The sequence below is a fragment of the Chrysochloris asiatica genome, unplaced genomic scaffold (assembly GCF_000296735.1).
Source record: "Chrysochloris asiatica unplaced genomic scaffold, ChrAsi1.0 scaffold00147, whole genome shotgun sequence".
NCBI lineage: Eukaryota > Metazoa > Chordata > Mammalia > Afrosoricida > Chrysochloridae > Chrysochloris > Chrysochloris asiatica.
Genome location: NW_006408665.1, coordinates 3,723,662 through 3,737,483, shown reverse-complemented (window position 1 = coordinate 3,737,483; position 13,822 = coordinate 3,723,662). Strand labels below are relative to the sequence as shown.

General features: G+C 36.8%; 1 protein-coding gene across 1 annotated transcript in view; it reads right to left on the bottom strand.

Moving 5' to 3' along the window:
- Window positions 1-12,067: 12,067 nt before the first annotated feature.
- Window positions 12,068-13,822, bottom strand: part of LOC102831021 (NEDD8-like) — a 59,552-nt gene continuing 57,797 nt past the window's right edge. The window contains exon 2 of the mRNA XM_006870687.1: window positions 12,068-12,294. Coding sequence (XP_006870749.1) covers window positions 12,068-12,294 — 227 coding nt within the window. The remainder of the gene's footprint in view (window positions 12,295-13,822) is intronic.

The following is a 13,822-nucleotide window of genomic DNA, read 5'->3' as shown; positions in this document are numbered from 1 at the left end:
GCTGCTTCCATGAGTGTTGATGGTTGATCTGAGTAAAATGAAGTGTTTGACAACTTGGCCAAGAGTCAGCATCGATGGACTCAAGTGTGGCAACAGTAGTGAGATTGGCCCAGGATCAGATAGTGTTTCTTTCTGCTGTGCATAAGTTCGTTATGGGTCAGTACCTACTTGATGGCACCTAACAACAACAACAATGAGCCATCCACCAATCCTTATGCTATGTCTTTCTTCATATTATCCGGCTTCTCAGATTATTTGCTCAGAATACAGAATGAAAAAGTATGGTGAAAGAATATAACCTTGGCACACAACTTTCCTAATTTTAAACCATTTGGTATTCCCTTGTTCTGTCCAAACAACTGCCTCTTGGTCTATGTATAGGTTCCTCATGAGCACAATGAAGTATTCTAGAATATTTATACTTTGCAATGTTGTCCATAGCTTGTCATGATCCACACAATTGAAAGCCTTTGCATAGTCAATAAAGCACAGGTAAACATCTTTCTGGTATGCTCTGCTTTAGCCAAGATCTACCTGATGTCAGTAATGATATTCATCATTCCAACTCCTGTTCTGGGGAACCTGGCTAGAATCTCTGGACATTCTGTTAATACATGATTTACAGATGTTTTTTGCATTATCTTTAGTATAACTTTACTTGCACAGGATATCAATGATATTGTCTCATGACTTTCACATTCCCTTGATGGTAGTAGGTTTATTATTTAACAAATTTTATGATACAGTAAACTATCTAAAGGAAAAGTAAGAACAGTTTTATATTTGTGCTAAAGCTGTCATTTAACATGCTTTATAGATCTTATAAAAACTATGAACTTGCAATAGATACTCAGTAGATATTTGTTGGATGAATGGGGGAACGTATACACTGGCTGTTAATTTTCTGGTAATTCATAACTTTTATTGTAAAATGACAATGTGACAAGAAGATTTCAAGTTTGATTCATAGTGCTGTGGCTCAGGATAGTCTTCAGAAAAGTAGAGATTGGTATGGAAGAATAAGGAAATTTATTTTGGCACAAGACCTCCAAGAGTTATTTATTAGAAATTTCATTTCTAGAGCTATGGTTTCAATTTCTCTTTGGTGAAACCTTGCATTAAATTTGAAAAATCATAAAAATGATCACTTAGTTACAGGACTGAAGTAAATGCCTATTTATTCTTCTTGAGGATGAAGTAACTATATATTTGAATGCAGATAAGATACTCAGTATTCTGTCAAGTAGTATATGAGTTGAGACATTTTTCTAAATGTGACTATATATAGAACTGTTGGAATCTCACAAAGGTTATTATTTAAGCCTGAATAACCCCAGTTCTAGAACATATAGTTGTAGTCTATGAGCTGAGGACTCTAGATTCATATAGCCTGTGGGCAAGGAACAGTCTTTCCCAGATAGAGAAGAATATTGTAAATATTAATTATCCTGGGATTAGAAATAAACAGTTTGGGATTGCGGGAGGTAGCTATCTGTATCTCTTTTGGAGAAAGAAGAAGGGTGTATTGAAGTGCAGGGGTAGTAGCTGAACTTTTGTCTGTCACATGGAAATCTGCTGAGAACAAAGCAAGAATTTGAGTTTAATTTTTGGTCTGTAAATTTCTTGGAATAATTGATTATTTTTGCACTCTATCTTGGTTATTCCCAAGTATTAAATAACATTTTTCTAAACACTATAACTTGGTTTGGTTGTACTTCAAGCAGTTAACAGAGGGGAACTCGGGATCAAGAACTTTAGAATAATTAGGCTGAATTTCTGTTAAGGGTAGTGGAAAAATATAGATATCTGAGCCACTCATGGTGCAACAAGAGAGGTTCTGAGCCTGATCAACATGGCAGGAGATTACAGCCATTCTCTGGAGTTCAAGCTCACCAGCTGCTCCTTGGAAACCATATACAGGGTTGCTATGAGTCAGAACTGATTTGACTGGCACTTCACAACAGCAATAACTATATATATATATATAATAAGATATTTGACATTCAACATTATTCATGTGTACAGTTCATTATGTCTTAGACATTAATTATGTCTACCATGTGCTTTGGACTCCTGGTATGGCGCTGTAAGATCAGTACTAGACTGTGAATCACAAGGTCAGTAGTTCAAACTCACCAGCTGCTCCTTGGAATCCTATATAGAGTGGCTATGAGTCAGAATCTACTTAATGACACTTATCAACAACCATTATTTTTACCTTCACCATTCTACATTTCCAAAATTTCCCATCACTCTTAAAATGAAGTTCAATCCCCTTATCATGCTAAAATTCTTGGTTCTTAGGCCCCTTTCTGTCATCAGATAGTACTGAGTTCCCAATCTTCCCAGTCAGCATGGTCATTTCAGGTCCACTGCTTAGCTATTGACACCACACATAATAAGTCTGGGATTCTTGGGAGACCTCAAGTCCTGAGCATTGGAATTCAACATCTTTGGTATTCCATGTTGCCAGTCCTTTTGAGGACTGAAGTAATTTTCAGTTCTGAAGTAATGTCAGGGAGTAGAATATGTTCCTGACACTAGAAAGATCTACAGACTCTCTTTACTTCCTCAAGGGAAGTATGGACTCCCCTCCATATCTCCTCCTGTTCCTTTCTCTAACACTCTTTTTTCAATAGATTCGTTCCTGTTGTTGTTAAGTGCCATTGAGTAGGTTCCGACCCATAGTGACCCTGTAGAGGGTTTCCGAGGAGCAGCTGGTGAGCTTGAACTGCTGACCTTGGGGTTCAAAATGACTTTGCAGTTCAGCACATTAACCTACAGCAGTGCACCGGGACTCTATAGACTTGTTGTTAGGTGCTATCAACTTGGTTCAGACTCATAGACACACTAAGAACTACAGAATGGAACATTGCCAGGTCCTGTGCCATCCTCACAGTTGTTATGATGTTTGAGCATATTGTTGCTGTCACTGTGACAATCCATCTCATTGGGAGTCTTCCTCTTTTTTTGTTGACCCTCAACTTTACTGAGCATGTTGTTCTTCTCCAGAGACTGATCCTTCCCAACATTATGATCCCAAGTACAAGAGATAAAGTTTTGCCACCCTTGTTTCTAAATGAACATTCTTGTTGTACTTCCTCCAAGACAGATCTGTTTGTTCTTTTGGCAGTCCATGGTCCTTCAATATTCTCCTCCGCAACCACTATTAAAGTGCATCTATTCTTCTACAGTCTTCCTTATTCATTGTCCAACTTTTACATACATATGAGATGATTGAAAGTATCATGGCTTGGGTCAGTTGCACTTCAGTGCACAAATTGATGTTTTTCCTCTTTAACACTTTGTTGTTATTATTGTTAATTGCTGTAGAATCAGTTCTGATTCAAAACAACCCTGCATAGGAGTTCTGAGGAGACTTTTTTGGATTTTAACTGCCAACCCTATGGTTAGCAGTCCAGTGCTAATCCTACAGCACCTCACCAAGACTCCTTTTAACACTTTTAAGAAGTATTTTGCAACGGATGTGCCTAATGCAATACCTCATTTGATTTCTTGACTGCTGCTTCCGTGAGTGTTGATTATGGGCTCAAGCAAAATGAAGTGTTCGACAACTTCAATCATCTCTCCATTTTTTTAATTTTTTTTTATTGTCATTTAAAGCTGTAGAGTTGGTTTCAACTCATAGTAACCATGTATAGGGATTCTGAGGAGTGGCTGGTAAATTTGAACCATGGCTTTGCACTTCAAACTGACCTGTATACTGGAATTCCCATTCTTTGCAATGTATCCACAGCTTTTTATGATCCACACAGTTGAATGCCTTTGCATAGTTGATAAAACATAACAAAACATCTTTCTGGTATTCTCTACTTTCAGTTAAGCTCTAACTGACCTCAGGAGTGATAGCCCTTATTCTACTCCTATCTGAATCTTGCTTGAATTTCTGGAGCTCCGTCAATGTACTGCTGTAATTGTTTTTGAATTATCTTCAGCAAAATTTACTAACAGGTGAGCTCTGGTGACATAACGGGTTATGTGTTGAGCTGCTAACTGCAAGGTCAGCAGTTTGAATCCACCAGCCAGTCTATAAGAGAAAGGTGAGGATTTCTGCTACCATAAAGATTTACAGTCTCAGAAACCCTATACAAGGTCACTATGAGTAGAAACCAACTTTGCAGAATACAACTGCAGCAGATATTAATGATATTGTTTGATAATTTCTCCATTATGTTGGGTCACCTTTCTTTGGAGTGGGCACGGATATTGAGCTTTTTCAGTCACTTGTCCAGGTAACTGTCTTCCAATTTTCTTGACATAGATGGGCAAGTGCCTCCAGTGCTGCATCTGTTTGTTGAAACATTTCAATTTGTATTTCATCAATTCTTGGAGCCTTGTTTTTTTGCCAATACCTTCAGTATAGCTTGGAATTCTAATTTCAATACTATCAACTCTTGATTATATACTACCTCTTAAAATAGTTAAACAGGATAAATTCATGGAGAAAAATGCATTGATAATATGAAAAATTGTTCTGTTACAGGGTAACCAAAGACACGTGTGATTAGATTTCATAAGCTAGTGAGTTCTGGGAACCACTAGAGAACATATATCTGTCTTATTTCAAATTGAGAAGAAATCAGTGTAAAAGGGTTGGTTCCCTGATCACAAGGAGAAGACAATTGGAGGGAATATATTGGTATCATTCTCAAGTCTAGTTTTGAAGTATACTAGTTACATGATTTCAAGCAATTTGTTTCATTGCCCTTGACCACAGATTAATAATTTTTTTCTGATAAGAGAAAAATAGTAAATATGTGAGACTTGCCAGCCATAGAATTTCTGTGCCAACTACTCAGCTCTATTATAGCCAGAACACAGCCACAGACAATATAAAGTGAACATGGATAGATTCCAAGAAAATTTAATTTATAATCAGTGAAGTTTGAATTTCATAAAATTTTTCTGTCACAAACAATATGCTTCTTTTTTTTGTTGTCGCTCAACTTTTAAAACCCATGAACACCATTCTAAGCTTTCAGGCCATATAAAAACAGATGGCAGACCAGATTTGGCTTTTGGTCTGTATTTGCTGATCCTTGCCCTGGACCCTAAGAGTCTAGCTCTAAAGTATAGATCTCAGTGTTCCTAACTCTAAATAGGAAATGTCTATCTTATAGGATTGTTAGATCAAACTGAGGCATAGGTATTAACTTTGCTTTTTTAAAATTTAAGGCATTATTATTGTGTACACTAGTAATGTACTAATGCCTACATGTTAATTTTATTATAAAATGAAAGTAACTAGAGTTACCTTCAACTCTCTTTGCAGATGTCACTTATTACTTGGCTGAAAATTGAGTCACAGTGGTGAGTTCAGTTCCAGACTGAAGGGTGACCAAAGGCCATAGTCTCCCATTTCTACCAATCTCTATCTGACAAGTAAATCTAGTCTTTTTTATGATTTTGAGTTTTATTCCACATTTTCTCTGATTCTCTCCAGGACCTTTAATCTGATCCCTTTCAGAGCAGTTGGTAGTAGTAGTCAGGCACCATCTAGTTCTGGTCTCAGAGTTTGGGAGACTGATGTTCATGGGTTCCAATAGTCCATTGGATAATTGTTTCCAAGTGTCTTCAATTTTCATCACTCTTCTTACCTCCGGAAGGACCAAATGCTGCTCATGAGTGTTTAAAATCCCAAAGTACAATGTAGAACATTGTTTGTTGTTGTTGTTAAGTGCGGTTGAGTCAGTTCTGACTCATAACAATCCTGTATAGAGTTTCTGGGGAGCAGCTTGTGAGTTTGAACTCCAGACTTTGAGGTTCATACTGCCTTATGGTTGTGTGTTTATCTTAAAGTACCCCACCAGGATTCCATAGAATAGTGTAGATTTTGTTAAAAAGCAATCACTTTAAAACAAAACAAAACAAAGTATAACACAATAAACTATCAAAAACAAAGACACTGTTATAATCAAACAAGAAGTAGGTCAGCTATTTTTGGTCTTTTTGTTGTGAAATATGTTTGAGAAACACATAGTTACGGAAAAAAGTTATCAATGATAAATCTCTTTTTTGTATAACTTTAAGGAGGTGATGTTATTTTAGGACTGTTTATATAAACTTCATGATATTAAATTAAAAAAATAAATTTGAAGATGTTTTCAATAACTGTAGTTATTGTGTAAATGCTAGTTGCACTCATATAAGCACAGGACTAGTAGGCTAATCATGGGCTGTAGCTATTTTTTGTTCTTTCACCATCGCTGTACCAACTTTATTCAAACAGAGCTAGACAGTGAGGCCTTTGATTATAAGGCAAAGGATTATATGATCAAATTTATCTTTTAACTGGCTCTCACAATTATCGTAACTTGGATCCCACCTAACAAACAGTTGATGCTAAAGTCGTTCTTTCTCTCCTATTCTACTGGTCTCCTTTGCTAATGAGATCATCATTCCACAAAAAAGGTGACATCATATGGTAAGCTCTTAATGAAACATATTTGCATCATACAAGAAAATGGATTCAGGAGTTATTCGACCATTTATCATGTGATTTTTCATCCAAAGGCTAAAACATTAGGTATTATTAAAAATGAGCACTAAGAGTCATTCTTTGTTAAACCAACCAACAAAACACAAATGTAAATCCTATTAGTAGAAATTGTCAGAGAATTAAATGTCATTCAAATGTCATTCTGCCACAGGCTCATATTATTGGGAACTTACTGAATATCTGGCATTAGGAATTATTTCTGTAGGAAACTAGGAATAAGAACTGTTTTGTTTTCCATGAGAGTCCTGATTTTATTATGTGCGGCAAATCTTGAGGTCAGCCTTGTCTTTTGCTGTGATACTTTTGCTAGTGACCTACTCATACTTTTATTTTAAAAGGTGGTTTGCTACTTGAACTTGACTCTCCTTTAATAGCAAAAAAAAGTTCTGTAGTTCTAGGAAATCTTAATAAAAGATTGTATATAATGGTGGGAAATTATAATAATTATTATTCTTTATAATTTACTCTTTTTTTTTTTTGGTTTTAGTCTGATGTTTTCAAATTATGAGAGGCAAATTTTCTGAAGCTCAGATGTTTGGTTTTCCAAGTCTCTCAAAAATATTTTCTTACATCTTTTGAAGTGATATTATTTTTCTCTGCAAGTGGTATTTCTTTTCTCTTTGATAATTGCCAGATGAATATTATTTTGATTTAGGCCTGGAACACCCACTGATATTTGAAGCAATAATCCATGTAACTTTGATATGTTGAAAAACACATGAAACTGTTTACTACAGATTAGTAAGTAAGCACAAGAAAGTCCATGTTTATCATTCTTACTTCCTCCCTGTCAGGGATTATAAATTTGATTCTATAGGAACATACTGTGTTTGATGTGGTGAAAAAATGTGAAATTGTTCACTGCAGATTATCCATAAACACAGGTAAGCATGTATTTGTCTTGCTTATTAGGCAATCCAACACTGGCTGCACTAAAGCAAAAGTTCTTTACTTCAGTGTGTTGTTGTTGTTGTTGTTAAGTGCCATCAAGTCGGTTCCAACCCATAGTGACCCTGGATAGGGTTTCTGAGGAGCAGCTGGTGAGCTTGAACTGCCAACCTTGCAGTTCAAACAGCTTTGCAGTCTGGCGCATTAACTCACAGCACCACACCAGAAGTTCAGTGTAGTGTAGAAAAAAATGACCTGATATTGGGGTAAACAAAGAGGTATATAGAGGCTAATTAACACTGGTTTGAGTTAATTATTTTCCAGAAATGCATGTTTTTTTGTTGAATTTCATTGACTGTCAGTGCACCTCCTTCATGTTTCTGGGTCCGTTTCTCCAATGACTTGCTTTCACTGACATTTTTAGTCTAGTCTGTTTAACTAACCATGAAATTGTTTGGAAACATATTGGCAAAACAATAATTCTAACTTGTTAGATTCAACATTGATTTAAATGGTTTAGGCATGTCACACATTCCATTTAACTTTGTCTCAGAGAAAAGTTAGTGACTACCCTTAAAGAGAATTAAAACTATACATATATTTCTGCAAACTTTTTTTAAAGACTATTAGAGAAAAGGGAGTGTGGTGGCTCCAGAGTATAAAAACTATACTGAAACCTACAAGATCTACGGTTCGAGACTGCCAGCCAATCTGTGGGAGAGGGACTAGACTTTCTGCTCCCATAAAGATTTTAAAAAGCTTCAGAAATCCTATACAGGGTCACTATGAGTTGGAACCGATTCAATGCACTTAACAACAAAAAATTAGAGAAAATATCCTGATAGTTTGTTTAATTATCTGGATTTGCAGGTTTTTGTTTTTTTTTTTTTTAATCAGATGTATTACCTAATTATTTGCTAATTGTTCACTAAGAAATAGGGTCATCTGCACATTAATTGCCATGTGATATTTACACTAGATATTTTAAAGATCACTAAACCAATTTAGCAACTTGCTCCTAAGAAAATGAGGCTTTGATTTTTAATGTCTGATATTTTGTTTGTCTGAACTGGGTGTTTATTTAGCACAATTAGAAGTTTACATTCACTTCTCTGGGGAAATGGCAGAACATGGGAATGATCTTTGGGATCATATTGTTATTGCTGTTAGGTGTCATCAAGTTGGTACTGACTCATACTGACCCTGTGCAAAACAGAACAAAACACTGTGAGGTTGTTCTTGTGCCAACCTCACTATCACTGCTACATTTGAGACCATTGCTGCTGCCACTGTGCCAATCCTTCTCATTGGGTGTCTTCCTCTTTTTCTCCGACCCCCCTCCACTTTACCACATGGTATCCTTCTTCAGGTATTGGTCCCTCTTGACAATATGTGGGATGTATGAGAGATGAAATCTGGCCATCCTGGCATCCAGGGAGCACTCTGGCTATACGTCTTCCAACACAGATTTATTTGTTCTTTTGGCAGTCCATGGTACTTTTAATATTCTCCTTCAATTCTATAACTCAAATGCATCAATTCTTCAATTTTGGGGTGGGGAGATATATAATGGTATAAATATTCAGTTGGGAATGTGAATTTTTCCACTTAGAAGTTCCACAAAGACCAATAACACTCTTCTCCTTTCTTAAGTCCTGGATATTTAAAGAATTCTTGTTACTAAGATGACACTAGGAGAGATTAGTCTATTCACCTTTAAGCCAAATCTCCTTCCCACTTCAGATATGGTGGTAACCTAGACCAGTGTCAAGATGAGCTTCTTGTAAAGAAGATTTTGCACTATAATACAACCCTTGTTGCTTTCTTCTTCAGTGACTGCTACTTTGATATTTAGAGGTGACAGATGCAGTTAATTATTAATAGCAGCTTCAGCTTTGCCTGTTATTTTATCTTCACTATAAGGCTACTTTCATGCTGAAGGCTAGCCAGGGCATCAGTCAGAGGAAATTGATATAGAATTTATCATTCTCATATCTGGGTATGATGGGATTTTCTCTCTCCTTCCTATTTTTCATGTACTTCACTCCCAGTATCCCATGGAATTTGATCTTCTGTAAAATAGAGATATGGAGACTTGGTTATTGTACTAAAACATCAAAATTGTGGAAAGGATAGTTTTGTCAAGATCATCTCTTCTCAAACGTTAAGATTTAAAGCTTTCTTTCAGAACTGTACAATGAGGGCATGTCTATCCCTAGCTCCACTACAGTGCCAGGAGCAATACTCAGGTCTTGAAGTCTGGAATTGGGACACCTTGAAGGTACAAGGGAATAGGAAAGACCAAGGAGATATTAGAGACTAGGGAAGAGAGAAGAAGGATCCAGATAGGGAAAGGATTTCTGAAGTAGATGCTGTACAGGAGGATGAAGACTCCATGGTAAAAGTAAACAATCACTGTGTACTGCCTCCTGAGCTAGATATGCATTCATCAAAAACAGTTTATAAGTTGGTTTCATTTATGATAATGGACTACAACTGTGCATACTTGCAAATGTTGAAGGTGGAATTCTGAGATTCTATACAAATATAGGAAAACTCTCTCTCTGAATACAGAACCCTCAGGTAAAGTCTGTATTTTCTTCCTATTGAACCTCTGGATTTAATATCATGAAGTTGTCATTCATGTCTGAGTCCAAAATTCAATTGCTTCCTCTTTTTTTTTTTTTTTAAATAAAGGCTTAGGATATTCTATTACATAGATAGTAAAGTTTCATAGTCAGACTGTACATTGATTAAATACTATAAATGACACCTCACCTTGGTTTGTGAGGAGTAATTCTGTTTCTAGACCTTGCCTCTTAGCCTAGGAGCAAAAGTTTGACAGTTCTGGTTCAAGCCATTGGTGTGGTGCTATATGTTAATGTACTGGATTGCAAGGTTGGTTTGAACCACAAGGTTGGTGGTTCAAGCTTACAAGCCTTTTCTCAGAAACCCTATGCAGGGTTGCTATGAATTGGAACTGACTTGATGGTACTTAACAACAACAACAAACTGGTGTTCTCTAAAACATAGTTCCTAAAATATGCATGTCAGGGATCTCACATGCCTTTGCTAAAGAGTGCTAATTGGGTTTATCCATTGTTCACTCACTTTCTCACTTCTGTTTCCCATCTCTCAGCTCAATTTCCATTAAATTTAAAGAGTGCAATAACACTCTTCTCTCCTCCTACCCCCACATAAACCCTGGATGTTTAAACAAAATATGATTTTTAATGTGTCCCTGAAGTTGTGAGTCTTGTGTTTGCTAGATAGTCCCAGCACTTATTCTAGAAGAGTTTCAGTATTTGCTGAATTGGTTGAATTAAACTAAGAAGTAGAGATAGAGTCAGACACATAAGAGAGTTGTTTGCCTGAATCATGCTCTGGATGCAGAAGTATTAAGTACCAATGACTTCCTCAAATTCAGTACTTTTATACCAAACTCTGGTAGGATAGTGGTTACAAATTGGGCTGCTAACCTCAAGGTCAGTAGTTCAAAACTACCAGCTGTTTTGTGGGAGAAAGATGAGGCGTTCTGCTCCTGTAAAGATTTGCAGCCTCGGAAACCTTGTGCCAGGGTCACTGTGAGTCAGAACTGACTCCACGGTACTTAACAACAACAACATACCAAACTTACCAGCCGCTCCTTGGAAACCCTATACAGGGTTGTTATGAGTTGAAACAGACTCTGTGGCACTTTAACAACAACAACAACAACAACAACAACAACAACAACAACAACAACAACAAAATACTCCCATTGGAGTGGTGGAGGGGAGAAGAGGAATATTATATGATTCACTCTCCTCCATTCCTTACAGAGTAGGTTTCCCTTGATCAGCCCCCACTTTATTCTGCCATTATTTCATGCTGCTCAGTTATAGCAGAAAAGTATATTTTGCTTTGGTCTTAGTCTTGCTCCTAAGGGAAAAAAATCAGTGCTGCATGTTTTCCCAAGGAGATACTGTCCCAGGATACTTCTCCCAAAGGACCACAGCTCTGATTCATCCATTCTTTGTGTTTATTTTATTTTATCTTATTGCTTTGGTGTTATGTCATGCCTCCCCTTGATAATTATTAATAAAATACTTGCCACAAATAATTAAACCACAGAGAATGTAAAAGGACAGAGCTCATGACTATGTTCTCGTTGACCTGATTCTCATCTTCAATACTCTAATATTCCCCAGCATGAGCTTTGCCCTCTATGATGTCTTTTTGTTCACAACAGAGCTGTGTACTACAATGAGGTTTATGCTACTCCTCCTTTGCAGTGAGACAAACCTCTAGAAGATCTTTCGCCATCTGACTTGGTATTTTTCAATCCCCCATTATCATCACAAATGCCTAAAAACATAATTTTCTGCTTTCTTACAGCTGTGTAAATGATGTGACTACTGCAGTCTAAAGGGGAAGTATACAGTGTTTGCTTCTAAACACTTTTTGTTTTGTTAGTGTTCCCTTCCAATATGAACAATATAGGATACATTTGAAACCATAAACTTGAACTTGAGCGTGGCCAATGAGGAGATGACTCAGATTCCAGACTTTACCTTGATGAAATATAATAAAATTTTATTGTTTTCTTACTGTGAATCTTTACATGGTCTCAATAGGGACCACAGAAGTGATGCTATCATTAAAGACATTGAGAGCTTCTTATATTCCTTTTGGTGAGTCCTGAGCCTCTTGGTAAATAGAGGACGCCTGCTCAGCTTCCAGCTGCTGAATCTTCCTTTCCTTTTCCTCTAAAACTTCTTCCAGCTGAGTGATCTTCTCAGCCTGAAGGGAAACCTGAGTTGACAACTCCATAATCAGACTAATTTTTCTATCACCTTTTTCTACAGGTGGGAGACTTCCACAGGACTTTTCCAGTGAGTTGTCTTCTAAAGCAAACAAGAAAAAGAAAGCCTGAGCAATTTTAAATGGATTTCCCAGAAGGGAGGAAATAGGAAAGAAAAAATAACAACTTGATTTCTCACGTTCTTAAGAGAGAGCACAGATGTTACATCATCTGCTTAGATACACTGAGAATGAAATCTGGGCCCAATGAGGGAAAAGAGGCTGGGTGCTCGTGAAAAACAACTTGAAAGTTCCCAAGAGAAGAGAAATCAATCCTTGCCCACTCATTTTGCTACACATTTAACTTTCATTTAACCCTGAGAATAAGGGGAAATAAGTAGTCCTTGAAAATCCAGTCTACAAATACCATCCCAGACTTCATGCTACCTTTCCCTAAGAATCTGTCACAAAACCTAAAACTTTCGTTTGAATTTTACTTCAACTGAAAACAAAAAAGTTGCTATTGCCCCTTCTGGGGAGGGTAATAATGAGAAAAGATTAGTTTTTAACCCAAGGCAGCTTTGTAGTTGGCATGGGGTATAATTTGATGTGATCCAAGAAAAGTCTGCTAGCAAGCTATCTCACAAAGAGATGCATTTCTTTTAGCTTTTTAAAATAAAATGGATAATATCTCTTGGACATAAAATCTTTTCTTTTGTCATTTTTTATCAGCTTACTCCTCAGGTAAGGAGAAAAGTCTGAGTAAGGAAGGAAAGATCGAAGAGAAACAAAGAGAATGAAAGATTTGTGGTTGACAGCAAAGGAGTCCTTGAAAATAAATCTTATCCCATTAAAAAATGTAGCTTCTAAAAGCAAACCTTGCCTCACTAGTCTTCAGTAGCACCACACTCCTTACCATGCTCATCTTGAAATTTATACCATGAAAGCAATTTCTCTGAGCTATATAGAAGGCAGACCTCAGGTATAAAAAAAAATGGATTTTTTTTTTTTATACCTGAGGTATAAAAGACACATGATCTGGACAGTTGAAGGTCTAGTAGTTACTCATTTATCACTGACCATACATACACCTCACAGATGCACCTAAGGGAGGTATAACTGTCCAGGATATTAGCGTGTAACCAGTGAACCTATACACCTGCCTGGGATGGAATAGTGTTGTAGTGGAAACCCATGCTGGCAAGAAATAACCCAATTTTCAATAAATAAAATTAATTTGCAGCCATCACTTTCCCAAGGGACTCACATGAATGACAACCTTAAGCAAAACTGTGTACAATAAACTGGTTGTCTTTGACTTCACAACAGTAATGAGAGACCAGACTATTTTCTGCTCTTGAAAGTTATTTTCAACAATTTATGAAATTGTAATATTCCATGGAGGACATTTTGTGTGCTGAAGGTTTGAAATTCTAGCCATACTATTTAAATTTCAAAAGCACATTTAGTTTGTTGCCTATGTAGTAGCTTTTAGGTCCAGAAAACCACGTTCACATGGTAGAGACCCTCATCGTCAGATATGGTCAGAGCTTTTCTGTCCAACATGGTAGCCACTAGCCACATCTAGCCATTAACCAGTGGCCATTAAGAAATTAAAATAATGTGGCTTTT